Below are 27606 nucleotides of genomic sequence, written 5' to 3'. Positions count from 1 at the left end.
AGGGTTTTATCTATTTTTGCATTGTGGCTCAGCTATTTTCAACTGACTACAGTTGGTAACACTAATGCTAACGTGATCACCATTCTAGTGCACAAAATGGTGCCCCCATCACAAATGGTGACCCTCCTGTCATTTTTTTCTGGATTCGCCACTGGCCTTTGTCATCAGTGATTTAGGCACAAACATTTGATCTTGTAATTACAAATTTGTAGTTAGCACACCATACTAGAAATTGTAGTAAATAAATAGCTCAAAGGTAATAACCATGTAGGTTGGCATATTTTTGTATTAAGTTAGGAATTTAAAAGTCAGTAGCACATTTATAAATGTAATACATACTGTGTAGCAAAATCTGGGAACAGCACTGCTTTGTTATACTTTTATCTTTTAGTAATTTTAAATTAAATTTTAACTAAAATCATGTCTCAAATAAGGGAAGAAAAGGAAAAGCCCAAAGTAGCAGGAATGCTTTGGCTTGGGAGAGAGAGAGAACCATTGATGGTGGTTCTCTTGTGAATCATGGATATATTCGTCGTGCTACTTGTTGCCTTTTTGTGGAGTTATCCATAGTGCATTGTGATAAGGGGTTGTCTGTGTACATTTGTTGCAGAGAGTGCAAGGAGCTTAAGAACCAATTCAACATTCTGATCATTTTTTGCAAGAGCTTGGTTAAGAGGAACAGGGTTAATGCTCTCAGAGAGAGAAAAAAAAAAAAAAAAGGACCCATCAAGCACTCAGCTGCCTAAGACAGCTCCTCTAAGATTGTACTCATGCAACACAAGATTAATTACTATAATTAATAACTACTCTTATACCATGTAAAATTAATAATATAGTTTATTATAGCCCAAACCACTATACATTTAAGGTGATGTTTCAGGCATCTTACCAATACCAATCATCAGACTATGCTGCTACCAGACTCAACCAGAAGTACACACAAAGTTCTGGTAGCATCGGCAAGCAACAGTCTGACAGCAACATGGTTTGACAATGGGCATTGGCAAGATGCCTGAAACGTCACCTTAAATGTATAGTGGTTTGGGCTATAAGCTTAAATTATACTATTAATTTTAAGTGGTATAAGAGTGGTTATTAATTACAGTAATTAATCTTCATGGGAAAACAACCATGTAATGTTCTTCCATAACTATATTGCATAACACAAGATTTTCCGAGGCAGAATGTGCTGGTCTTACAGGAAGCAGCTATTCTTGGTGACTATTGTCATGGAAATGGGAAATATATTTTGTGAAGAGGATAGGTTATGTCAACCAGGAGCAAAATTCGATAACTTTGTAGAGTAGCTATCATCTTTTAAGGGTACAAATGATGTACATGTTGGTACTAATGATATTAGAAGTAAGAAATCTGAGAATTTATTCAACAAGTATAGGGTAGTGTTGAGAAAAGTCACAAGTTAGGATTAAATTTGAAGTTGTCTGCAATTCTGCCTAGAGAAGACAGGAAGAAGTACATGATGAGAGCCTTGTTAGTCAATTCATTCCTAGAGATGCTGTGCAGGGCTCATGAGTAGAATTTCTCTCAGCACGTCTGTGCTTATTAGCAAGAGAGATTGTTTTTACAGGGATGGGATACACTTAAATAGAAGGGGTGCAAGAATATTTTCCAATGCTATCGAGGCAGTATTACATCGGTTAGAAAACTGCTCGTTTGGGAGTAACCACACTATGGTCAAGAGATTCTATAGGCACTTCAAGGTCACTCACTAGCATCCATCTCTCTCTCTCATATATATATAATCTCTCGCCCACATAGTTTGCTGTGCCATCTGCTGGAAAAGAGTACTGTTGTTCTTAAACCAACAGTTAGTTTTGCCCACAGATTGTAACCCCCCTCTTTCTCACACAACCTACATTTTAAATATGTTTAAACTGCCATATTATTTCTGTTATTTTAGTTAGAAACAAACACAAATATCATAATCCTTTTTATTAAATTCCAAAAATTATGATATCGATAATAAATTACACGATATCGATAGTGATATATTCATAACGAATGTGAAACAGTAAAACAATTCAATCTCAAAAAATTATATTTCATCATTGTTTGAAAAAATCAAAATTACCAGAATTATTACCATAATGTCATTGTTTAAACTAACAGTAATTCGTTCTGTTGGCTCATTTTGTATTCAATCTTTCAGAAAGTCTTGTTTGTGAAGTTCCTCTGCACATCAAACACATTCCTGTTGTTGACAGTTACATATGTTTCCCAATAAACTTCACACATACCTTTTTAGATTTTTTTTTTTATTTTTTAAACTTCTCTTCAATTAAGCAGAGGTCAGTTCTTCCAGACCAGAAGGGATGTCTACCACCCCATATCGATTTCAATTTATATTTAAACACACACCTTTTATATTTAAACCAAAGTTTATTTTAAAATAGTTCCAGTTGAATGATACCTCCAGGTAAAACCAATTCTTTCCTTTAATGCTTCCATTAACTTGGTGTGTGGGACATAATCCATGATCATAAAATTCCTGAGCTGTATCAAGAAAGTCATCAATTCTGTAACCCACCTTTTTTGTGATATTTTTTTCCCCTTGAAGTCTAGAAAGAAGGTTCAGCATTATCATTGCTACTGCTTTTACATTTGCTCCAGCTGCTACCTTTTGTGTTGATATAAAAACTCTAGTAATATCAACACAAGTTTCAAATATTTTCAGAAAATTGAACACCTTGTACACAAATTCTTTTGACTGATTACATTTATTGCCAGCATGTAACGTCTTTACATGAAAAGAAAAACAGATAAAATGGAATATGAATTATGATGAAAAGAGGTGAGTGGAAAAGTACATTGTAGTACAAATGCTCAACGTAGAAGCTAGTGAGTGGACTTGAAACACCTACAGAATTTCTCTTGACCATAATAGATTAATAGCAACTGCAAGCATAGGAGTAAGTGATTCTTTCCGGGATGATACATATCCTGCTTCTATTGGAATGTGCAGCAACTGGGGAATACAAGTCCCGAGGATTCTCACGGAGAAAGCCAACACATGGGCCGTGCTAGGGTTACTTAAGAAAAAAAAAAAAAAAACAGGTGATGTATGTACAAATGTATGTACATGTAATGCTAAGAGTATAGTATATAAATTTGAAGTACTAGTTAAGTGATCAGATGCAGACACTAAGAATATCAGGCGCATGGTGCCACTCAGATATAAGGGACGCAGAGCTTCAAATGTGTGCAGAAAGGACAGATGTTACTCTATAGAGTAGAAGTCCAATTGAAGCCTGCTGCAATGACATTAGTAAGCTCACAAGCTAGTGCAATCAGTTCCAGAGAACCTAGAGTCAGTATGTCCCAGTAAGTAAACAACACTTTTCAGAAGCTATCACATATTATATAGAACACAAGTGTCACTTTCAAATTTCATATCAGGTAATCAATGAAGATGTATGTCCAATAGCAATCAAGGAGCCATGACCTAGAAGTCATTCAACACACAGCTAAGAACAAATGGGAAAGTTATGCTCTTACTTAAGAAGAACGTAGAATCTAAGTGCACCCAGTGCAATGTTGAGAATGTTTGGTGTGACCTAAGCACTGAGAAAACAAAAAAAAATAGATTATAAACCTAATGATTGTGATAAGTATAACAAACAACTACAGTAGAACCCAGATAAGAAATTCCCATGAGAAGTTCTCCCCTGTACTAGGTTTGGTTTCTTAATTCCAACTCTATATATTGTAATGTATTATTTTCCTGCATAAAAAAAAAAAAAAAAAACATTACAATATACAGAGCTGAAAGCATAAAACTTTCCTGGGTAAAAAGCTTTCTCGCATAAAAAGTACTTGGTAAAAATACATTTTTTTAAATATAGAAATTTTTTATATTAAAAAATATAACAATATAAACATTTTGGTAATTAAACAAGTTAGTGCATAGCATCATTTTAGTTCATAGTAAACCAATGAACTAGGCAAAATGGCATTTTACATCTCATATTGCAGATGCCTTCACAACGAGCTGCCCCGATATTGCACTACCTCCAATAAGCAATGCTTTGCCACTGGAGAAGACTAATGTTACTTATTCTCGGTGGATAGCAGCACCTAGGGGTAGCGGTATCTGCTGAGAATTCACTGGTGAAGTGTTGCTATTTGAGAATCCACTGTCAAATGTAGTTCAGTATCAGGGCAACTTGTTATGAAGGCATTTACAATGAGATATAACAAAAACCAGGGCCAGATGAAGGATGAAATAGGCCCTCGGCCATATTTAAACTTGCCCCCTTCCCCAGCCATATTTAAATTTGAGGCCCCTTTAATATATATATATATATAATAAAAGTACAAATAGTACATAGATTTTTATATTTATATTGTGAATAATAATTCCTTGATAAAAATGTAAACTAAGAGGTGAAAAATGTTTTGTATTTGATTTCAAAAAATAATGTAGTAATAAAAACAATTATAATAGAAACTTTCAACTTACTTTTTGTACAATAAAAAGATGAGAATAAATATTCTTATATATATATATATATATATTTTTTTTTTTTTTTTTTTACAAATTTTATATATTATTTATATTACACGTTTTCTTGGTTTATTATTATTATTAGAAATTTTTATCACTACTTGAGAAAATATTTACACTGAAATATTTTTCAGTGTAAACATAAATATAGTTTGGCTGTAGCATTAGCACAGTCCTGACAAAAACGATACCATTTCACCTACTTCAGTGATTTACTATGAACTAAAATGATACTACCCACTAACTTGTTCGATTAGTGAATTTTCCATAGACACAGGCTTTCGGCACTAAAACCTTTTTAGTATAAACATTTTGATATAATGGAAGTGACATATTGCAATTGTTTTCATTGATATACATAATTGGATACGTCGACCACATTAGCCATTAAGTTCAGTTTGTTGTGAACAGTTCTGAATTACTTAGTGGATTGCTGCTCTATCTTATTGTAATTTTGACCTTTTAAGGTATGTTGAAACTCCAAATGAGCTCATTCTTCCAACTTGGTAATGAGTTTAATGAACAGAATGTTAAGCAATTAGAAATCCTCAGTTTAAAAATGTTTCTTGTGGGCAGAGTAAAATATTTATAAATTCTGAAATAGTACTTAATGATCTTTAACTTATGTATCTTTACATTTTTATTTGTGTAGTTAATATTCCATGCTCTTTGGTCATTTTCTCTTCTAAGAAGTTCTAAACCTCCACTCTCTTGGAAAACTTATCCGGGTTCTACTGTACGTGAACAAAGAGTGGGCCAGCAATCAGAATGGCTTATAACCCCCAGGGGCTCACATCTGGGGAGTATGAGCTTGGCACACCCAGGATCCTGAGCTGGATATCATCTCTCTCTCAACACAATATATATATATATTTTTTTTTTTTTGGCTGGTGCGGCAAAAGCCTCAGGCTTCCCTGCACCATATGGCTAATTATAATAATAGTAATGGGAAATTAACTTTCCAGATATGGCCAGAACTTGTAGGTTGATCACTCATACAGTGGCAGAAATTTTCTGAATTTAATGGATGACTGTTTTCTACACCAGCATGTTAGAGAGGCATCAAGGGAAAGCAATACTCTTGATCTGATTATCAGCAGCAACTCTTAATTCATTAAGAATCTACAGAAAAAAAAGAACCACTAGGTAAAAGTGATCACAGTGTATCGATATAGGATTTACTCAAAGATGAAACTACATACTATAAAGAGCAAAGTGAAGGACGTTTGCTTTCATAAAGATGACTACGATACTCTTAGCCAGTTTTTAAATTATATTCAGTAGGACCAACTGATGACCATTATCAACAGCAAATTCTAAATGGGAAGCATTCAGGGGGAAAAAAAAAAAGAAAAAAAAAAAAAGAAACCCATAGGAGTTAAGGCTTTTTATACCAAGATATACAGTTCAAGGCTGGGACCTAAATGGATGAGATGAATAAGACATGTGGCTGAGAATTAAAATAAAAGGGATGCATATAAATTATCACGTGATACTGAAGCCTAGAGTAGATATAGTCAGCGATCAAGTCACAAAAGATAAAAGGATAAATCACATTGGTCTGCCAGATATGAATCTTATAATTATTTCATGATCCTGCTCAGGTTGCTGACAAACATTTTTTTTAGGGATGGGGATGCCAGAAGGATATCAAATTCTAACTAGGAGGCTAGATTTTGTGATAACTGGAAAGAGAAATTGCTGAAGCTAAACACAAATAAGGCACCTGGGCACCAAATAAACACAAATAAGGCACCAATTATATTAAGAGGCAGTAAAAGTGGAAAGCCATAATTATGGCATTCTTTAATTCAGGGACCATCCCTATGGACTGGACACATGCAAATTTATCACCAATTTACAAAGGGAGATCAAAGGTTGAAGTGAGTAATTACAGACACATAAGTGTGACTTCTGTTTTAGGGAAAATAATGGAGTCACTGGTTATACAAATAATGCAGGACCATTTAGGCAATTCAGTTATATGACAGACACAGCATGGATTTATTAAGGAGTGATCTTGTCTGGCCAATTAGATTTAGAAAATATGATGCAATAATAAAGAACTGATGTAAACAATAATTCTGACATAACAGATTTCAGAAAAGCTTTAGATGTTATTCCATGTGAAAGACTGCCGGGCAAATTGGAACTGTGTGGTATTAGGGACAAGTTACTGCCATAGATAATGGGATGGTTGAGTGAGAGAAGATAGCAGTAATCAATGGGCACTGCTCTTCTTGGACTAATGATATTAGTGGAGACCCCAAAGTTCAATGATAGGCTCAATGATGTTTACAATATTTATTAATGATAGTGATTAAGGCATATAAGGCTTAATGTCTCAAGTCTGTAAATGATAGAAAAGTTGGGAAAGTGGTTAATGACAGGGTAAACATCTGCCTAATTTTACTGCAACAAGACAGTAAAATTAGGCAGATGGGCTGAGAAGTGGCAACTGAACTTTAATATTTGACAAATGCAAGGTACTGATATGGATTAAACATAAGGAAGGCACCTGGGGTGGATGGGATCTATCCGGTTATATTAAAGGAGGCAGGAAAGGAAGTAAGCAAACCCTTACCTATAATTATGAGAGCTTCCTTGGACTCGGGGGAGTTCCCCCACGAACTGGAGGCGTACAAATGTATCACCAATTCACAAAGAGGATTCAAAAGGTGACACAAGTAACTAACAGACCTGTTAGTTTAACTTGTGTTCTGGGAAAAATAATGGAGTACTGGTTAAAGAAGCATTGCAGGATCATCTAGACAGATTGCAGTAAATTGAAGACAGCATGGGTTTGTTAAGGGGAATTCTTGTCTGACCAATTTGATTGGATACTACGATGTGGTCACAAAGGAACTGGATGCAAAAAATAATTTTGATATCATATACTTGGATTTCAGAAAAGCTTTTGATACTGTTGCACATGGAAGACGTGCTGTACAAATTGGAGAGGTATGGCATTAAGGGCAAGTTACTGCAATGGATAAAGGGATGGTTGAGTGGGAGATGGCAGAGTGGTAATAAATGGACACTGCTCTACAAGGACTAATGTCATTAGCAGAGTCCCCCAGGGTTATGTGCTGGGTGCATTGTTGTTTTGTGTATTTATCAACGATATCAATGAAGGTATATCAGGCTTAATGTTCAAGTTTGCAGATGATACAAAGGTTTGGCAGGGTTATTAATGACACTAAAGAAAGTATGCTACTGCAACAGGATCTAGAAAAGTTAGGCAGATGGGCTGAAGTGGCAACTGAAGTTTAACATTGACAAATGCAAAGTACTGCATATGGATAGCAGTAACCCAAGAGAAATGTACCAACACTGGTACTACACTCAGGGAGGTGGAGAATGAAAAAGACCTGGGGTTAATTGTGCAGTCAGATATGAAGTTCTCTGAGCAGTGCAGGTCATGGAGTTTTGTCAATGATATATAGGAATTTTGCCAGGAGGAACAGGGAGGTGATTATCCCATTATACAAGGCAATGGTCGGGCCACACTTAAGAGTACTGTGTACAGTACTCTAGGCGTGACATCTTTCCTTCCTAAAATGAAGCCTACAGACCTGTAGGCTTCATTTTAGGAAGGATGCAGAGTTGCCAGAACGAGTACAAAGAAGGGCAACAAGATTGGTGAGGGGAACAAAGGGATGCTCTTACCAAGAAAGGCTTTAAGTTCTGCAAATTTCAGCATCTACAGACTAGGCAACTGCAAGGTGATCTGATTGAGGTGTATAAGGCCTTTAATGGGTTGAGCAAGCTGAATGCCAATGGAATTCTACCTCTTGCTGAGATTAAGAACTTGAGGGGGGCATAGATTCAAATTGAGGAAAGACAGTTGTAGAATAGATGTGCGGAGATTTGCCTTTAGCCAGCAGGTACTGATTGGTGGAACAGACTTCCATCTTTTGTTGTGGAAGTTGATAGTCTAAATAAATTTAAGGCTGAGCTGGACAGATATTTGGAACAAATGGAGAGGTGAAATGGGAGCATTTTTTTTTTTGGCTGATGCTGCATAAGCTTGCTTTCTTGCATCATATACCTCTAATAATGCTAATGGATAGCCATAATCCCAGAATAAAATACAACTGTGTGGTACCACACTAAAGGTAGTGGAGAACAAGAAAGTCCTGGGGTAATTGTGCAGTCAAACGTGAAGTTCTCTGAACAATGCAGAGAGTGTGCCAAGATAGATCATGTTGTTTGGTCAATAATGTACAAGAATAGTCTGGAAGCCTCATTTTAAGATGTGGATTTGGTAGAACAGGTGCAGAGAAGAGCTACAGGATTAGTAAGGGGAACAGAAGGGTACTCTTCCTAAGAAAGACTTCAGTTCTGCAAATTGCAGTGTCTGGAAACTAGGCACCTGGGAAGAGATTCAATTGAGGCATTGAATGGATTGAGTCAGTTAAATGTTTATGGTATCCTTTCTCTTGCTCGGACAGCAAACATGAGTGGGCATAAATTGAGAAAGGATGGGTGGAATGTGCAAAGATCTGGTTTCAGCCAGCAGGATTATCAACACATTTCTTAAACATAAATTTACACAAATGCCACTGTTATCTCATAACTATGTATATTATCCAACAAAACAGTAATGGGACACTTGCAGAAGTACCCCATTCCTTTAAAGCACTCACAAGTTCCACTAATAAAGAGGCATCTTGGCCTCGCTCCCATTCTGTGTTCATTTTTCATTCTAAAAAATGACTGAGTTGAGATCAGGGTAGTTCAGAACAAGAAACAAGTCTGTCTTGTTCTCCACTAACCTGTACAGCACTCCGTGCTAGCCTCTGCAATACGTTATTTTAATGTTTAATGTTATTCTCCCAAATAACATTAAAAATCATAATCCTTACTTTCTGACATGGAATGCTGTCACAGTATATGGTATAAGGGCTGCTTTTCATAAAATTGTCAATGCAGGGTGCACAGATGTAAAGAACATCTGTGCAGAATGCAGCAACCAGTTCCACTCACTGTGACCAGTGAATCTATTCCATAACCGCAAGAAACACCTCCAGACCCTGGAATCCCTGCCTCCCAGCTTCATAGTTGGGGAAATAGTCTCAGGTATTAAGCATTCTCTAGCAATCCTCTATACTCAAACATGTCCATCAAATTAGAAGGGAGGATAGATTTTTTTTTTTTTTTTTTTGTGGGGAGGGGCAGTGCAGCAAAAGCTTGTGGCTTCCTTGCATTATATTGGCCAATACTAATAACTTCAATTACAAGGCTAAAACACTTTTGTAATAATTTTTTAGGGCAATCAACCTTTTTTCATTGAGAATAGACTTGCAACCCATTTAGTTTGGGTGCTGTTGATCTAAAACAGTGCTCTGAAACTGATGGCTATATGTTCTCTTTTTTTGTTAATTTTTTAAGAATATAACTGATTCTTTAAAATATTTACCTGCTATCATATATGTACATACGCCACCTTGAAAAAAAGAATCTGGACACCAGTTATCATTGCACCTGCTTGGATAAACAAGTGACTCAGACCAGTATATAAAGGACACAAGGTAGCTGTTTTTGTCGAGGCACACTAAGCCACGCTGAATGATTCCAGAGGGGTGTCACTGTTAGATGTCACATTGCTGGGTTGTCAATTTGTGCAATTGCTGACAGCCTACACTATCCAAAGTGAACTGCCAGTGATGTTATTATTAAATGGAAGCATGATGGTACCATCCAGTAATGCACAGGATGACCATGGAAGATCATTCCAAGTGACCAGAGGGTACTCAAAAAAGTAGAATGACAATCTTGTCAGACTTCATGCAAAACATGAACAAGGAATTAAGCCTTTGAGTGACTGAGGTCTGTATGAACATATTAAGTACAGAGCTCCACTGCTTGTTTTCATCGTAGAGCAGCAGCAGCACTAAGCCAAATATCACTAGCTGCAATAAGTGGTGTCACCTTGCATGATGTGACAAACACTGTACTTGGTTTACAGAGTGATGAGCAGGTGTGGAAGACCTGGAGAACATAAATAAAATTAAAATAAATAAATTCTGTTTATACTCTGGGATGACCACATAAGGTAAGGAGTTCACAATACAGAAAGAACATTACCATATTTCATTGTCACATGGGTTTGAACCACATGTCACTGAAAACACACTTACTTCTGTACCCTTGCACTTGGATACATCTGTTGCCAGAGTGCATTATTCAAACAATGAAGTTTAGAGAAGGTGGAGTCATAGTATGGATGGCCTATGATCTTCGTGGTTGTGCGAGGAACCGAACACCAACACCACCTTAATATTTTGAATAATTCTATGCTTCCTACAATATAGAAGTTCTTGGTACAAACTCATGTTTGTACCAAGATCTTCAAGATTGGTTCATGGACATAAATGCATTAAATTTAGAACAGCCAGTGCAGTGTCCCAATTTGAACAAGGCGAGATCAATACATCTCATATCAGTAGCTCAACTGGTCACTGTGCTGCAAGAGGAATGGAGGGCTATTGTGCTGCAAGAGGAATGGAGGGCTATTATGCACTGTACTCTATGGAAAGTCTAACCAAGAGGGTGGAGCGTCATAGCAGCCAATGAAGGGACTGACACACTATTAAAGTGAGTGACAGTGATGTCAATGTGAAACCAATATATCTCCATACACTTCTTGGAGAGTATGTCACTTGGCACCCCTGCAAGCTTTCTAAATAAGTACTTCTAAATAGTATTGTACTGTTTTCTGCTTATGTTTTGAAAGTGCTTATTTGTCTCATAGTAGCTTTTTTTCAGCTACTGTTTATGGCATATTTATACTAATATACTTCATCTCAAATTTGCAATGCAATTATATTCCATAATGGTATTTACCTTTTGCTGTGCAATATAAGGCCAAGAACATTAAAATCATACTTATTAATTTCATGGAAATTTTTATAGAAGTGAAATGGTTATTTCTTGGCAAGCAAAAGTAATTATTTCCCTCACTCCTTTATATCCTTCTTTACAGCACTGTAAAACAGAGGACAGTTAAAAAAATAATAATAAAATCTAACCATATTTTTAGTCAGTTGTAGTGGTATCCCAAAGAGGTACGTTGATGGAATTTTGCAAAATCAGTGCTCCATTAAATATTCTTAGTAAACATGATATTCAAAAATAATTAAAATGCAATTAAGCACACAGAAAAATACTTTTAAAAAGTTTTATTCAAAAATAAGACATTTTCAGACATTTTCTTTTACTGTTGAACAGTTCCACCATATAAAAATATTATACATATATATTCACTTAGAAAGCATCTCTTATGACATGAAGCAGTAGGTCTACCAAAAGTATAGTAAAAATACATCTCATAGATAAAAGTGATAGGCAATAATCACAATAAAAAATTTTAAAGAGCACCTCTAGCATCCCACTGTCATCTTCTTAGCACCGACTCCATGACCATCAATGACTGGTACATCCAAAACTTAAAATACTTCTCAATTTGTACTTTCATGAAACTTTAAATGAATCATTATTTCCATATCCTATATAATCTTTATCATATCCATTCACCAAGTCTTGCAGTATCCTAACATTTAAAAAAAAAAAAATAAGCAACCGTTAGAATATTTTTTTGTGATTTAGAATTGCAATGATATTAGATCAAGTCTGGATGTGAAACAAAAAAAAAAAAAAAAAAATTTCTTTATTGCAATGCATGCACACTGTAATTTGAATAAACAAAATAACAGTTAAATTCAAGCAACAAAATTTAATTTTCACATTTATTCATGTAACCTGCAAATTAAAAAAGCCACAGGTGAAATTCTTTTACGAAGTTCACAAGTGGAAAGTTAGATATTCGAATAAGATATTCAAATGAGGAAAATCATCTTTCTTCAGAATGCTTTGGAGATACTAGTGATTAGAGAATCAGTAAAATGGGCACATGTGGCTTCAGTAGTTTCAAATTATTTTTAATACATAGTGCAATTCAAAATGGCACTTCTGATTTAAAAAAAAAAAATCATTCTGACAATCAATAAACACACTTGAAAAGCAAGTTACATTTGGATAGACAAACTTTGTTTTCCAAAGGTGATGAAAGTCTGGTATGCTCCATTTGTGGTTCTGCAAACAGATTCAATTTCTTGCCATAAATAAGATTTTCTTTCCAAACATTTTGCAACACATTATATTGAACTGTTGCAATAGCCTTGCACATCCTTCCTTTTAAAAAACAGAGTTGCTGGCAGTGACAGAACAAATTGCTTTGTATATTACACATAAAATCCCAAGTGAGATAAGATCAGGCAAATAAAGAGGCTAAGGAGTAGCCCCCAACACGACCAATCCAGTGATTAGGGAGTTATACATTTCGAGTGTCATGATTACATTGTGAATACGCAGTGCCGTCACTTCTTGAAATGTGGTTTTTTCTTTGGCATCTGGGGAATCGAGCATAGCTCTAATAATATAATTAATAATGAAGAATTAATAACTGAAACCTGAGCAGATCAACAATGAGATTTCAGATAACTTTAACTGAAAAGGAAGGAACTTGTCTGATAAATGCAGAGGGCAGGTGAGCTGACTGGGATACACTGGCCACCACAGGCATTGCAGAGAGGAAGGGCCAAGATTTGTCATGGTCAATTAAAAGTTTTATTTCATTGTTTTACTTTTTTAGCTAGCATGCAGTTTTATTTTAAATTTAGATAGTAATTCATTTAGATTCCATAACAGAAGCGTATACCCGATTAAGTTTCTGTTGTTTCCATAATTTAGTTTTGATTTTTTTGGAGTTTAGTTTTCTTTTAACATAGGGGCCCACTAGATATTTATAATAGAAAAGTTGCATTAGTTACTAGAGTAAGTGTTGCATTCTCATTGGTAGAGCAAGACACCCAAAGCTACAGTGTACAACAAATACAGGTGACCCCCTGCCAAGCACAGGGATTGCGCTCCGACCAACTTTTGTGCACAGCGATTCTGCATTCAGCAGGGTACTGTTGTTATGAAAAAAATGGGGGTTAGGTTCTGAAAATTTTTATGTAGGAAATTAAAACCATAATCTGTGTTACAAATGGTACAATTTATTTTTTTAAAATAAATTAACAATTCCACTTTATAATTTAAAATTTATTCCAACTAAAAATATCATAAAATTTATGGAAGTAAAGTAATATCTTTCTATGATAATTTTTGCTGGAATGGGGGTTTCAAAAATTAACGGCAAGACTGACTTCCTCCATAATTTGTCATATCTCATTCCACTGATGCAACTGAGTGACAGTGGGTTCATGCCCCTAACGTAAATGTAAAGGGCGCCTATGTTAAAAGAAAAAACAATGAAAGAAAACTAAACCCCAAAAAAATCAAAACCAAATTATGGAAACAACAGAAACTTAATCGGGTATACACTTCTGTTATGGAATCTAAATGAATTACTACCTAAATTTAAAATAAAACTGCATGCTAGCTAAAAAAGTAAAACAATGAAATAAAACTTTTAATTGACCATGACTTACCAACACATAAAGAAATGTTCAACTGATGAAACTGTTAGCAGAAGGTGAACATGCTTTTGAAGTTTACTTACAAAATCTGTAATTTTTGTCTGTCTGTGTTGTATCATGATCTTTCTCATGTCAACATAAGAAACTATAATATCGTCAATGCCTCTCTTAATTTTCGTACTCCTAAGAAAATCTGGATCTTCCTGTATAATCTTCTCTTTCAGGAACTTGGCTACTTTTAGAATCTCTAATATATCCTTGTTTGTTAGTTCAGGTTTCTTCTGCTCTTCATTTTCTTCTTCACAAACATCTTTATTGGAGTCCAGTAGTTACTCTAACTCCTCACTTTTTAATTCCTCCTGATGGGAATGAATGTGTGTTCTAAAATTTCTTCCAGTCTTATATTAATAAATCCCTCATGTCCAATAATGTTGAAAATTTAATAATTTTCTCAGCTTCTGTCTAAATAATATTAAGTCTTGTGAGTCACTTCCTGTTTCAGGGAGTAGCTTCTTCCAACTGTTCTTCAAAGTTGACGTATTCATTTCAGTCCATGGCTGTTGGATTATTTCAATACCTGTTAGTATTGTGAATTCAGCCCAACATTGGCACACGTTTTTATCTGGAAATTTTTCAATTTTATCAAAAAGATTTGCCAATCTTTTCTCAGATAAGATTTTAAAGTAGAAATGATTCCTTGGTCCACGGGCTGTAAAATTGATGTTGTGTTCAGAGGAAGAAACAAGTTTTACATTTGGATTGCAATCGAGACATGATACTGGGCTACTTGGAGCATTGTCTAAGATAAGGAGCACCTTGAATGATAAATTCTTATTTTTCAGGTATCCTTCAACTTCAGGTACGAACAATGCTCTAACCAGTTATTAAACAGTGAGCCAGTCATCCATGCTTTTCTATTTGATTGCCAGTAAACGGGAAGATAGGATTTATTTTTGCCTTTCAAAGCCCTTGGGTTTTCTGGATGATACACTAATAAAGGCTTGCATTCATAATCACCAGAGGTGTTACTACAAAATAGGAGAGCAATTCTGTCCTTTGACACTTTGAATCAAAGTGCAACTCTTCATTGCACCTGGATTCAGTTTATCCATATTTATCATACAGGACATAATTATCTCTTCTTTGGATAAATATTTCCTGTCAGGCATTTTTTTCCCAATAGAGTCCAGTTTTATCAGAGTTAAAAATCTGATCTGCCACATATCCTCCCTCTTCTATTACAATTTTCAATTCTGGTAAAAAAGTTTTCCACTGCCTCCGCATTGGCAGAAGCAATCTCACCAGCAACTTTAATATTGTGCAGATTTGCTCTTTTTTTTAAATCTATCGAACTATCCCTTGGATGCACTGAAACTTGATTCACCATTTGCACTAGCAGCGTGAGACTATGTGATGATAAATATGTTGGGCCTTGCACCTGATCATATTATAACTGAGAGGCACATTTCTATTCCACCGTAGCCTAGTGGTCAGGCATGCAGGTGCATAAGTACACGTCTTGAGTGACTGGGGTTCAAGCCCGTGAATACGGTGCTGTTCCTTGTATTCTGTCTATCTTGTGAACTCCTCTGACCGTTTGGTTGTCCCGGAGTATAAACAGAAAATTTATTTTTTATTTATTCCTTTGTCTTCGATCCAAACACTCAATAACTGTTTCATTTTTTCAATATTACGTCGACTAACAAAAGTAGATTTTGCATTTGCAGAGTTTGTTGCCAACCTAATGCTTGCTTTAATTTTGTCCTCACTTTATTTGTTCATATCGATGATTCACTGCACTCATATTCTTTAGCTAAAGATGCTTAAGTTCTTCTTTGCTCTATTTTTCCCAAAATAATCATCTTCTCATGCAATGACAGAATTTTTCTGGATTTTTTCTTCCTGGAATCACTTTCGAATATAGAGGCACACTTTGAAGCCATTATGTTAGGGTTACTACTGAATTAAAATATAAATTCAGTCAATGACAAAACCACACACAATGAAGTCACTTTTTTACTCAACCCGGTAACACACACTGACATTGTCACCAGCAAAGACTCAAGCAAAAGCAAAATAAGGGGTCATTTAAGTATTACATCAAGTTGTTTCTGACAACTGCTGATTTGGAAGATACAGCGAAAAATATATTGTAGTAATAAAAAAGTAGGCACAATGTAGAGAAGCTAAATTTTGACTGATTGCAAAATTGCAAAGTGCCACAAAACAACTGTCTCTGATTAACAGTCACTTAGAGTGATATCGACAACACTATAAATTCAATTGCACTAAAGGAACTAACAGGTGATATTGTAGGCCGACTCATGTTTACAGGAGCTCACATTTTTCTGTTCAAACAGAAATTTTTGGAGGTCACCACCGTAAAACAATAAAAATCATTTGCAGGTCCCAGTTTATTGGGCTTTTCTGTTAGTGTGATCCAATTGTAAATAGGTAGTAAACTTGATCTTACTACATTTGCAATCCTACCAATAGCAGGAATTCTGTGGGTTTTTACATTATTATGGTGAAATGTGTTTCCCCCTTCCATGAAATCTTCAATCATATAAAACATCACATCTGATGAGTATGGGCTTGGCACACCCAGGGTCCTGAGCTGGATATCATCATTCTTTCTTGGTGATTCCCTTCTACTTTTGACTCTCTCTCTCACTCACATTTTTTTTTTTTTTTTGGCTGGTGCAGCATAAGCCTCAGGCTTCCTTGCACCATGTAGCTAATAATAATAAATCAATTTTCAGAATCTTCTCTTCATTCCTATTTTTTACTCCATATCTCACACTTGTGCAATTTGCACATGCCGTGTTCATTGTTATTGATTACTTCTTTTTTACTGTATTAAATTTTACAATAAAAAAAAAAAAGTCAATGAACAGAAATATCAATTAGTATGTACAGTATATATTACAGTGCTATATTTACTGTATTATTTATTTATTTGAAATTTAAGATGTTTAAACCTGTATTAGCAATTTTATTGGGTTTCTAACTTTTTTTTTTCTTTAGTGTTTTACTTACTAGACATTTTTTTTTTTTTTCAGTGCTCTGCCCCTATCCCTATTTTTTTCCATAAGCCCTGTGTGTTTATAATTCTCAAAATACCACAATGAGGAGATTTCTAGGAACACATATACCACGTTATAGCAGAACTGACTGTACTATGTAATAAGGAGCACAGCTGAGTCAGATACACCATGCTACTGCAAACCATGGGCCACGTACAGCACGATCCATGTCGCATGGACTTCTAACACATAAGTGTAAATCTACACACAGTGAAGCCGCACTTAGCAGGGGTCACCTGTAGTTATGCTTACATTTGTAACTGTATTTGTAAGTGCCAGATGCCAGCATAACTATTAATATACAGGGCAAGTTATAGGTCAATAAACAAACACTTATTTCAAGTGCAAGGATGAACTGGCTTACATATCACTGATTACAAAACAAAAAATTGTAACCCAACATATTTTTCAATACAGCAATACCCCACACAGCACTGATATTTGGTACCGAAAGTCTATAAACAAATTATAATAAATCTATAAACAATTTGCACTTGACAGCCAATTAAAAGGATTTGAAATAAAAAATACTGCAAAAATTTTATTAATGAAAAGGTAACATCATGAGAGATCAGAAAAAAGCTTTGTTTATTTCAATAATAGTCTCATGAAGTTGTCTCTTCTTTTTCTCGGTGTACAAGTCTGTGCCATCGAATCACATCTTGTAAAATTTTCCGTATCTTGATGCTACGTTCAACATCCCGATCTCCATTCATAGTCACCTTTCAGGCCATGTCAACTTCCCGAAAAACTTTCTTTCTCCAATTCTTCTGTGAAAATTCTTTCAGTGCCATTTCAGAATTGTTTTCCTCTTCTTCATATGTAGTTTGCCCGTCAAGTTCAAGGAGAGTTGAATCATCTAAGTCATTTGCATGCGAGTCAGTGCAGTCACGTACATTGGCAGCATAAAAGTTTCAAATCCTGAGTTTTTTCTGATCTTCAGTGTCTTCAGCAATTGTCGGAATTTACGATTCAAAATCAGTGAAATCATTTGCCAAAATGGGCAAATCATGCTGCCAAACAGAACGATGTTGTTGGCAGTGATTTCTAGCTAAGATATATTTTTGATCGTATTTAAAGGGGTAAAAAATAAATTGTGAAATGAAAAGTTTGAAAAGCTATCATATTGTCTTGTCAGAATGGAATTAAGAATACTGAACACTGTTGCATGTTGCTGCTGACTGACTGAGGAGAGCTATTGGCACATGTGCCTGTGAGACAATAGTTGGCACTGTAGCATATATGTACGCATACCTAAACTATGACAACGCAGCATATATGTAGAGTACGTGCCTAAGCCATTGAATGAGTTTTAATATATACAATAAATTTTTGACTTGAACTGAAAGCAGTGCATGATTTTATAATGTCTAAAGATCTAGGTTTATGGGTGTATACCTTTATTTTCTAAATAACCAACCCCCCATAAAAAAAAAAAATCTAAATGGATTAAATTGAAGACTAATTCTACTCAGTGGGTCTATGAAGACCTATCCATTCAATGGGGAATGTTTTGTTAAGAAATTTTCTTAAAAATGAGAATGTGCTGAAGCACCATCCTGCATAAAATATGTAACCTTTCCATGTAATCCAAGGTAAGCATATTACTGAAACTTTTCATGATAGTAGCTCTCTTGAAGTGAAAATGCCTTCACAAGGACAAGGACTGGTTGGACCCAGTCTTTCTGAAAATATTCCTCCCCAAACGGCCACCCCAGTACCATTAAACTAACTTTCGGTTTGTCTGTGCTAACTGTTACATTCCTTATTCAGCTGATATTTCAAATAATAATTTTGGAATATCAACTTTTTATCTCGAGTCTTATAAGATAACTTGATAACACGTTCAGAACAATTGTGTGGACTTTTAAGGACTTCATAATTTTATTAACTCTCCTATCAATTTCTACGAGTTTTTGAAATACTCCATGTATTTTCAAACCTTTGAGCTGTTTGCAAATTTGCTAGCTTTGATAGTTGAGAGATGTAAAAATGTTTTGCCCACTCTCTACAGATAAAAGTCATACTACCAGAAATATCTATAGGGCAAATAAAGAGCCTAACAATAGCAAAAGAACCACTCAGATGTAAATTAGAATTAGAAAGAAAAATGATAGAACAAATAATGCAATTTAGTCACCTAGGAAAACAGATATAGTTCAGGAATAACTCATGAAGAAGTAGAGGAACAAGCACTGAAAGTAAGTAGAATATCTGGGGATTAAATATAATTTGGAAGAATTCAAACAGTATGCTAAAAGTTAAAAATAATAAAACTATAGTAAGACCTATATATATATATAAAACAATCATCATCATCAGCCATTTTCAATCCACTGCAGGACGAAGACTTCTCCAGCACCTTTACGGTTCCTTCTGTTCCATGCAATGGCCATCCATTTACTACCCATAAACTCATGAATTTCATCTGTCCATCTCCATCATTGTCTTCCAGGTTTTCTTCTAACTCCTCTTGGGTACCATTCTGTTATTTTCTTAGTCCATCTGTCATCATGTCTTCAAGCTATGTGTCCTGCCCAGAACCATTTTAGTTCTTGGGTTTTGATAAGAATGTCCTTTACTTGAGTTTGCTGCCTAATCCATGTGCTTCTCTTCTTATCTAACAGTCTGATTCCCGATATAATTCATTCCATTCTTCACTGTGTAGTTCTCAGCTTCTCTTCCAAAACAATAGTAAGACCTATAATGTATGCAGCTGAGACAAGAAGTACAACAGCAAAAATAAAAGAAATAAATGAAACCATAGAAATAAAAACACTAAGGAAAGTAAAAATCTGAAAAAAAAAATGCAAAATATAACTTATTGATATATATATACATATATATATATATATATAGGAAAAAAGATAAATAGGATGGATAATGATAAGTGAGCAAAAATAAGAACCGATGATCCATTAGCAAACTAAGTAGAAGGATGATCTATCATAACCCAAAAAATAGCATGCTTAATGGGAAAACAAGGCAACCAAATTTGTAGAAAAGCTTCACTATTGGAATTCGTTCTTCTTTCTAGCAAATTTTAAAAAATTCCTGCAACAAAAAAAATATATATAAATAAATGAAGTAATTCGGGCTAGAATTGAAAGACTTAATGATATTCAGTTTTGAATGTGTGAAGTGACTTATGACTTGCACTGTATATAAATTATCAAGTAACTAAACCTACCTAACATTAGTTAAGTAAATTTGTCAAAAAGAATTACTGCAAAGAATATTAATGTTTTCCCTATTAATAATGGCACTTCTCAAAATGTATGTTAAAATGTCAGATTATCTTAAATTATATGATAATTAAAGTAATATTACATTAATTTTGTAAGGCTCAACCAGCAGGTTGTGAAATACTAATGCTGTTTCCACATTATAGAAAACTAGATTTTTCACTTAGAATAAAAGTACATACTCAAAGTGGAAATAGCTTTTCAGAACTAGGTGGACACTAGGTATTTACAGTTTATATCTTAGATGACCCAAACCCAATAACATCAGTATAGAATTACCAATTACCACATCAGTACCTATGAAAATGAATGCCATGAAAAAAAAAATATATATTTATATATATTATGAACAAGCAACATTAGAAAAAAAAAATGGTGCCATAACAATGACAATATAAGATTTGTAATTAAAACACCTAACACAAAGCAAAAAAAAATATTTCAAACAATACAAAACATTGCAATCAGGGATTAACAAATTTTCTCCAACATCAAAATACTGAACAGAGTAACTGAAAAATCATAATTATAAGCATGCAAGCAGCTCACTGCATGTACACTGAAAGGGCAGAATTCATGCAATTACCTGGTTCCTGGACAACACGACGCTGTCACCCCTATCGCTAGTGGACAAACCCACTGTTTGGCAGGTATTCGATGTCGGTATGGATAAATGTCGTGAGTTAAGACTTCGAAAGAGGGATGATAGTGGGTGCCCAACACATGGGTCACTATCAGTGGTACAGAAATTTCACTATCCCCGTTTGACAGTATCAAGAGTATGCCATTTCCGGAATAACATCTTATTGTGGACAGCGCTGCGAGTGGAGAAAGGTGGTGGATGAATGTGGCTGTCGACGTCTGTCTTGTATTGTTTCAGTCAACTGGAGAGCAACAGTGGCACAAACCACCACAGCCTTCAACGAGTGAGGTGCCAGAAACATCTCCACCAAGACCATCATGCAATCATTAGCTGCAACAAGTTAGGGTAGCCACCAACCCACCAGAGTCCAATTGCTAATACCACGACACAGAACTCCACACCTCAACTGAGCGAAAGAACATCAGCACTGGACCTTCCATGATTGGAGACGTCTCCTGGTCCGATTATTCCTGTTTCCAGTTATTTCGAGCAACGGGAGGATGCATATCTGGCAGAAACCACACGAAACTATGCACCTCGTGTCGACAAGGAACTGACCGTCCACCTGCCTGAACGGGCAGGTGGATGATCAGTAATGGTCTTGGGGCATGTTCAACTGGCACACGGGACTTCTGATACATCTAGACACATCTCTGAATGGTCCAGGTTGTGTCCATCCTTGCAGACCATCTGCATCCCATCATGATTATCGTGCACCCACAGGGCAATGGACTCTTCCAGCAGGACAATGTGCCTCCCCACAGAGCCATGGTGACTAGAACATGGTTAGAAGAGCATTCTGCAGATTTTACCACCATGGAATGACCTCCCAGTTCACCTGACACGAACCCTGCAGAAAGGTGCATTCGAGCTTTGGATCCTCCACCCAGGAATGCGACAGAATTATGGACAGTGGTGCAGCAAGCATTAATTGAAATACCTATGGAATACTTTCGTGAACTAGTTGACAATGCCTCAACACATGACTACCCTTACCAGGCAAAAAGTGGGCCTACCCATTACTAGGTAGGTATCCAATGATACTTACCTAGTGCTTAAAATATTTAAACTTTTTTGTGCTTTAAAATCTTACGAAAAGGAATAATCATATCTATTATAATAAATAATGACATTATAAAGTACATAATTTTAAACTTTTTTTATTATAAAAAATTTAAATGCCATACAAAATAATCCTCCAAAAGCTGCATTAAAATTAAATTTTAATGAAGCTTTTGGAGAATTAAGGATTTATACTTTACTTTTCTTATGCAAGGATCTTATTTCCTTTTTTATTTTCTTATTTGACACAATTTCTTCATAAAAGGCTCTCAGTCATTAGTAAAAACAGGAATTATAGTGCACTACAAAAATTAACTTATTAATTCACCTTGTGATAATTAAAATAATAATACATTAAGGTCAGGTCCTGTTAAATCCTTTGGGCATGCCTAAAGCCGACACTGTCCATGACCACATATGCTAACCAAGTTTGCTCAGTGCCAACCTTAATGGATTTAATACAGCATCAAAGAATATGTAAATCTAAAGAATGTTCATAAATAATCTTTTTGTTTATTTATTTAATCTACAAACTGCCAAATAATGCAACTTTGGGTCTAGAGCAAAGTAAAGAACTCAAACATAAAATGAGAAAGCAAATACTTTAAATGAATTTCTCAGGGAAGAGGCCTAGGTGATTTTTTGATTCAGTGTTTTAATTATTAATATCTTTAGATAAATATCTACAACAAATCAGTTTTAATTTTGATTTAGTTAATTTAGTTAGTTAGATAAATAAATAAATTATATATTGGATTCAATTTGTTTGATTTAAATGCTTTCATAACATTATCTCTGGCAGTGCTAATGGTGTTATCTGCTGTTATAGTATGCTTTAAAAAGCTGCACCAGCAACAGGGAAAAAAAAGATGCTGCAAAAGAAACAGTCAAAATAGTGATGCAAATTTTGACATAGCAAAGAATGGAATTTCTGAAGTACAGCTAAATGACAGATATATGCATTACAAAGCATATATCTGAAACTGAAAAACAATTTGAATGTTGCAATTTTAAATATTATGATAATTTTTTTCCACAATAAAATTAAGAATAAATACAATCTAAAATAAAGGCAACTGCATTTTGAATTGTTAATCTTTATTTTAATATTGGTTCCTTCATTATATTTTTTATTTTCTCAGGCAGGCACATCCAATTCTTGTAATTGAGCAAATATATCGGATAAGCAAATATATATCAACATGAAAGTTGATATATATTTGCTTATCCGATTTTCTGATGACCATACTTCTCAAATTTCAACACCATCAATCAACAATGCAGAATAAAGTCAAAACTATATCAAAGTTCCCATTATCAGAAGTGCATCACTCTAATAGATATTAATTTTTAAAGCATTTGTGATATCTGCAAAACTGTAAAAGTTGTGGACTCTTGGGAATAAGCTATCACTGCACTTTTTCATTTTAAACCCTCTGCTGGTCACCTTAAATGGAAAGGTGGGTCACATTCCACACATGCTTGTGTGGAGTCTGTTGACTCAGGTTTTTTGTTGATTTCAAAATGGTCTTTTACTTTTAATAATTATTATTTGCATAATTTATTCCATTTCACATTGTTTAAAATTTCTCGTGCTGTATGTATTTATTTTTTTTTCACTCTTCTATTACATCTTCCCTCAGTTTCTGGCTTTTTATCTACAATCCAACCATGTAAAAAAATTAATTCAGAAAAATATATATACAAAGGGTACAATTAGCCAAATTACACAATGTTATTGGTGCAGATATATAACTGATAATCAGGGTTCATCTACAAAATACTAGAGTTCATCTAAAGTTCTAGCTGCCGGCAATTTGAATTCTAGATGAACCATGAAATCAGTATCCTAGGCAAACTATGCAATAAGCATAGTTTCCACCCCCCCCCCCCTTCAAATTCCAAGAACAGACATAGGCTGGGAAAGTTACTGAATTATTGCTTAGCAAAATTGTGGGTTATCTTGACCCCACATTGCAAATTAAAGAATTTCACTAACATACATTTTTTTTTAAATAAAAGATTTCACTTATTAATAAATTCTCAGCAATGTAGAGAAATTAATTAATTCATATCCTTCGCACATGCATATGGGAATTGAAATAACGATAATTTAAATTTTTCATTTTAACTAGATTTTTTTTTTTTTTCCTTTTGAATTTCACAGCCTATATAACTACCCAGTTTGCATATATGCCCCAATTACGCCTTTCACGTCAATGGTATTTTTAAACTCTAATAAAGATTAAAAAAATAATAATAATAAAGCAAAAAAAAAAAGTCACTGGTGTGATGGCTATTAGATGCCAAGGCAAAATGGTCTAGTGAATTAAAGAAAATTGGAGGGATGGCATCACTTTATTGCCAAAGAAAAAGTGATATCACATGACTAACAGATTTTAAATACAGAAGAACACAGCTACTTCATTTGTCCACTGACTATACTAAAAGAGGGTTTGATTCCTGTCTATGACTGGAGGAATTTCAAAAGGCCTCTTCAATTGAGACTTAGCTAATTTCAAGCAGAATAAATAGGATATTTTCCTCTACAAGTTAGTTTGTATTTCCTACACAACATGCGGTCCGGTCTGGGAAAAGAGTTGTATAGAAACAGAAATACTGTAATACACAATGATGCAATATGGCCGAAGTAGCTGATGAGCTTACAAACAGTTTAATCGTTTTTGCAAAAATTGATTAACTGAATAGTATACATTTTATGCAAAGGAAAGGAATCACAACAAAGCCAATTACAAACTTGCACTGCCATTTATCAAATGTACTGTGTAACAAAAGCAGAATACTTTTGCTTACTCTATTGTTTTCACTATCCTAATAGAAGCGAATCTTTCGTCATACATGACAATTCTTTTAACCAGTACGATTCATACCGAAAAAGGAAATTATTCCCAGCATTTTATATCCATAATTGTATGCAGTTAAAAACCAGATGGGTGACACCCTCCTGTCTCAATGCCCGTATGTCAACAATTACTTTGGCAAATAAAATGTTACACCATAGTTTATACTTATACGAAACCGCTTGCATCAGTACGCACTAGTCACTATATGACTAGTCTCGGCCTTGGCCTGGTAACAAGCTGATGGTGAAAACTTTTCCCTCTGTCAAAGAAACCTAAAGTTGTATTTCGAACGGTAACAACTAAACTTTCCGTAAAACCGGGGTGGGGGGGGGATCGACTTGACTATGCGATAAATAGCCACAAATTACTAAATTTTGCATCTGATGTATATAAGACTTATTTTTTTATAGTTGTACAGGAGAAGAAACATAACTACTCATGGGTAACGAAATGAATATAAGAAGCCAAGTTGTTTGTTTTAACGCAAAGTAACTAGGCAACTATTATTTGTAAATCGCATACATTCTATGGCTGGTTTGCCTGTTTTAATGAATGAAAACCATGAGTTTAGAAGGGTGAAAGCAGGGGTAAAAATGGAAAATATTATGAAACTGAACATTCGTTTAATTGCATATTTTACTTTTAACAACCAAGTACGTACATGACATTATCGATGCATGTGACGAGCTGGATCGCGTTCCGGTGCACTTCAGTCCATTCCGAGTTCGGGATGGAAGCCATACAACTCTCGCCCAAAACCGATTAACTCGGCCACGGTACAAAATTTCCCCTCGTCTTGAATGGATTTAAAACAAAAACTTCTCCACACGGCGTGGTTGGAGAGCGATCGTAACTAGTGTGCTTCAGCGAGGGACGAAGTAATGGTGGCCTACTTTTAAATCTCCAGTTCATATTCAATTGTTTATTACTCAGTTTGTAACCAAAGTATTTAATAAACAACTGAATATAAATTGTATAATTACCACATTCAAACTATTCAGTCGCAATGTCGATTCTGGGGACACAACGATTTTTCTTTTAAAAAAATTGCCACTTTTCATTACAGAGAAATATTGTAGAAGTAGCGTGACGTTTTCAGTCATTTAAGTTTTAAAAAAAATTAAAACCTGATCCAATTTTATCCTAAGTTCGCTCCATATTGGTAGCACTTACCTACCATATGGATAAAATTACAAAATGGAATAAACAATAATGATATCGATCATTGTACAAATATTTTTAATGACCTATCTGTAAATAAAACTTACCGTAATTTTCAGTAAGTGAACAAAACTTCTGAAGTTCTTAAGATTCGTCAGAATTCGTTCCTTTATTGGTGACGTTGCTTACAGGTTCCTTGCCCTTTTTATTCACCTCTGTGTTTTGCATTTTAGTAACAAGTTTTCTAACGTGACCACTTGGATCATGATGGTTCGTATGTTCACTAGCTTCCTTCTTCGTCCTCTGCTTCCCGCTGTGTCCAGAATACATATATTTGTCTTGGTCGTAATTATAATGTTCGTATTCATCAAAGTGACTTTCCATTATGGTTACTAAACTATTACGCTATAGTACAACAAAACAATCCCCTCCTCTAAGTTGTACAGTAGTTTTGCTCTAGCTTCTTTTATAGTGATATGAGGAGTCACGTGCTTGACAACTTTGCGAAAACAAAACCTGAATTGCGACTTCCCCAAAGCACACACAATAGCGACATCTGCTTTTGAATATGAAACCGAAAGAGAAAAAGGCCAAAAACTAATTAAAAAAAAAAAAAAAAAAAAAAAAAGAATAAGAAAAAAAAGCAAATGTTAATTTATAAACACAAATACTTTTCTGGAGGTATGCAATGGACCCACCTTGAGGCCAAAGTTTACAGAATCTTTATGAAAATCTCCCCCACATTAAGCAGCCAATCATTACTATATTCTCAATTATTTAAAAAGTAATTCACTCGTTCATTCAAGTTCAGCTAAAACAGTAAATAAACAGCACACTCCATTAAATAAATAAAATAAAATAAATCTCATTTCTTTTAATTTGTGAGCAACTCAACATATATCCTTAACTGATTCAGAATATATGTTGAGTTATTCAGAATAAAGGGGTAGCCACGAAGTGCATTATACTGCACAGGATCGTGCAATGGTATGTGGGATCGTGCAATATTATAACCATTAAAGAAATGATTGTGGGGACCTCTTCTGTATCGGTGGACGCAGAAGCGGCACTAGGGTTTTTGGCACCCCTAGGCAGAAATGCATTTGGAGCCTTGAGATGTTTTCATTAAATATTATTTTAATAAAAAATTTGAATTTCGGTGGGGGCACCGAAAATTTGAATTTCCGTGGGGGACCCCAAACGTTGGGGGCACCGAATGCCCTGCTTACATGGCTTACCGTCTTCCATCAGCCCTGGATGGACGCATGCGTTGCATCCACTGCACCTCCATTTTGAATGGCCTTTTAGTAGAATGCAAAACCGCAGTTTTTTTGGAATCAAAAGGCATGCAGTGCTAGCAGGAAGCAATTTGTTGTAGCATCAGCAGAAAAAACTTTTTTCCACTTCATTTGCCCATTTCTTCTAATAATTCTCCCCATTTTTCTTTAAATTTATTTAAACTGCCTATTTCATAACAAAATGGAAGTTTGTTGTACATTGGTTTGCAAAAGTTAAGGACTAACACTATTTCTAAA

At 35.0% G+C, this 27606-nt stretch overlaps 1 protein-coding gene across 1 annotated transcript; it reads right to left on the bottom strand.

Annotated features, from left to right (window-relative positions):
* Positions 1–11766: 11766 nt before the first annotated feature.
* On the bottom strand, positions 11767–26563 carry LOC150091664 (nuclear protein 1). The gene is made up of 2 exons (XM_090385052.1): positions 26179–26563; positions 11767–12080 (listed from the first exon to the last, which is right to left on the bottom strand). Exon 1 carries the CDS (start codon positions 26453–26455, stop codon positions 26216–26218), a length of 240 nt encoding a protein of 79 aa, XP_090241178.1. The 5' UTR covers positions 26456–26563; the 3' UTR covers positions 11767–12080; positions 26179–26215.
* Between the last annotated feature and the right edge of the window lie 1043 nt (positions 26564–27606).

This window comes from Mastigoproctus giganteus, chromosome 1 (assembly GCF_048544385.1).
Source record: "Mastigoproctus giganteus isolate SK-2022 chromosome 1, ASM4854438v1, whole genome shotgun sequence".
Lineage (NCBI taxonomy): Eukaryota > Metazoa > Arthropoda > Arachnida > Uropygi > Thelyphonidae > Mastigoproctus > Mastigoproctus giganteus.
The sequence above is the reverse complement of the archived record's forward strand: the minus strand, read 5'-3'. Positions and strand labels throughout refer to the sequence as shown.

What these genes read in the sequence shown, in the direction of transcription:
- LOC150091664 (XM_090385052.1), bottom strand. Translation starts at nt 26,455, where the DNA reads ATGGAAAGTCACTTTGATGAATACGAACATTATAATTACGACCAAGAC.